At 38.1% G+C, this 2,648-nt stretch overlaps 1 protein-coding gene across 1 annotated transcript in view; it reads left to right on the forward strand.

Moving 5' to 3' along the window:
• mcoln1a (mucolipin TRP cation channel 1a) overlaps positions 1-2,648 on the forward strand; it is a 19,008-nt gene that overhangs the window by 12,158 nt on the left and 4,202 nt on the right. Inside the window, exons 10-13 of the mRNA XM_014005003.1 lie at positions 1,214-1,315; positions 1,438-1,560; positions 1,668-1,874; positions 1,970-2,100. Coding sequence (XP_013860457.1) covers positions 1,214-1,315; positions 1,438-1,560; positions 1,668-1,874; positions 1,970-2,100 — 563 coding nt within the window. The remainder of the gene's footprint in view (positions 1-1,213; positions 1,316-1,437; positions 1,561-1,667; positions 1,875-1,969; positions 2,101-2,648) is intronic.

Genomic DNA, 2,648 nt, shown 5'->3' on the forward strand with positions numbered 1-2,648 from the left:
CTCCTAGACACTATAATTGCACAAAAAATAGTTTATAAATGCAAAAAAAGTGCATTTACGTAGCATGATATGTCTCCTTTAAATTTAAATTTGTTAGACAAAGCAACAGCTCTCATTTACAATCATCTCGTTTGGCTCCGTACTGTTCTCCTCTCAGCAGGGTTGTTTACAGCACACGCGATTTCCGGTTAGCTTCTTAGCTTAGCCTCCGTCACAGCGACAACACACACATGCTTCAGCAGAGGCCACGCCTCCTGCAAGAAATGATTCTCTATGCAGCAAGTCCAGACCCTTGTACGAAGCAAAGTGAAGGACTGGTCTGGTTGTAACCATGCTAAGATAAAACAATACATAACAATTTAAAAATCATAATTTATACCTACACAATGATACAGTAGATTCTACAAGGTCAGTATTTGAATTCCACACTCTATGAAATCAATGATTTATATAACAGGAGGTGCAAACTGCCTGGTAGGATAATTATGAATTTGTGGGTTGGTATGAAAATTACTTTTTAATGTAGGAAGGTCATTTATCATACAGTGCTCTTTACACAAATGTAAGTGAGAAATGTTTTATTTAAAAAAATTCAACAGTTCTAATTCATAAAATAAAGGTGCACTTGGAGTTTCAAGTTTAGAAAAAGTACCTATTCTTAGAAACGTTTTCTGTAAAATAAATATTTTGTTAAAGTGAGCTGGAAATATAGCTCAACCAAACAATATTACAACAGGTAAGAGATGGATAAATTTAACTATAGTATAATATTAAAAAACTATTTGTAAACAAAATGTCTAATTTTACCAAAAATTCCAATTGATTTTTTTTCCAGACACGTGTCCAATATGGTCCTTCCAACAAAGTTTCTCATCAATCCAAACTCCTTATTTATATTTCTTCATTATTGATATGAATTTTGAATTGATCTCTATTATATGTTTTATTTCCAACAAATAAAATAAGGCTAGACTTTTTAACATTCAAAGACAATTTATTTGCTTTAAACCATTTGGAATAATTACAAGGATACTCATTTAACTGTATAAGAGTAGTAATATTTTTATTTGACATAAAAAGACTGGTATTATGTGTGAAAAGCAATGGAAATGTAGAGCTAGATATAGAAGCAAAATCATTTATAATTAATAAACAATATTAAATAAAATGAAACTGATATAATTCATCATGGTTGTTTTTTTTCTCTCTACAGACCATGTCGTCCTATGATGTCTGTGGCATCCTCTTAGGGACCTCCACTCTCTTGGTGTGGGTGGGAGTCATCCGCTACCTCACCTTCTTCCAGAAGTACAACGTAAGTCCCAGCTAACGCAGAAGGAAAACTGTTCCTCTGAACAGATGGATGTGATGGAATAAATCCAGTTTTCTCACTCTTATGTTATTATTTATTGTCTCTGTGCTTTTTTCCTGCTGCAGATTCTCATCATCACACTCCGAGCAGCGTTCCCCAACGTGATCCGCTTCAGCTGCTGCGTCGCTGTCATCTACCTGGGCTACTGCTTCTGCGGCTGGATCGTCCTCGGACCGTACCACGTGAAGGTGACATGATGGATCTTTTTTTTTTTAGAGCGCTGCATATCTATCATAGGAGGATCCTTTCACCTCATCTCTTTTGTTTATTTTTTTTCATCCCTGGGTTTTTACAGTTCCGCTCTTTGTCCTCGGTGTCCGAGTGCCTGTTCTCCCTCATTAACGGAGACGACATGTTCGTGACGTTCTCGGAGATGCAGGAGAGTAGTTCCCTGGTGTGGCTCTTCAGCCAGCTCTACCTCTACACCTTCATCTCCCTCTTCATCTACATGGTGCTGTCGCTCTTCATCGCTCTCATCACGGGAGCCTACGAGACCATCAAGGTAGGAAATTGTTGCGCAGTTTTGGCAAAACAAGATCAGTTTGCTTAAAAATACCTTCAAATATTCCCTTTTTTAATTCTGTTACAATTCCACAGCATCAAACCCAAGAACCCATCCACATCACTGACCTGCACGCCTTCATAGCAGAGTGCACGGACGCACCCAACTCAGGGAAGTTCAGGGGTCTGGAGACGTCGCCGTGCTCCTTCTTTTGCTGCTGCGACAGGTCAGTACACACGTCGTGACCCTGAGAAAGGCTCCTGCTTTTGATTTGTAAATAAATGTTGCTTTAATATCCCAGAAACAACAGAGGATATGACAAACAGACCGGATGAAGCTGTCCAAGGAAACAGATGAGAAATATTTCATCCAGCTGATGCAGCTAAACCTCTGCAACATCTGTTTACGTTTTAGTTATGAAATACGGTCTGGGGGGAACTCTGCTGATGAGCAATGCACATCAAACCCAGCAGAGGGCGCTCTAAACAAAACATGAGTGGAAAAAACAGTGAAAGACAGCAGAGCTTCATGTTCTACGATACATAGATAAATAGTAGGGTGTACGTCCCCAGATTCATCATGATACAATAATATTAGGGCTGGGCGATATGACCTCAAATTCATATCAATTTTATAAATTGAACCCCTTCACGGTAACGGTATATATCACCGTAGAAAACTATCATAAAAAGTTAAGAAAATGTAATTTTTAGAGCATTTTTTGCAGAAAACTGTACTCTTAATTAAACCCAACATTTCTGCTTTAATATCTGC

The sequence above is a fragment of the Austrofundulus limnaeus genome, unplaced genomic scaffold, assembly GCF_001266775.1.
Source record: "Austrofundulus limnaeus strain Quisiro unplaced genomic scaffold, Austrofundulus_limnaeus-1.0 Scaffold27, whole genome shotgun sequence".
Lineage (NCBI taxonomy): Eukaryota > Metazoa > Chordata > Actinopteri > Cyprinodontiformes > Rivulidae > Austrofundulus > Austrofundulus limnaeus.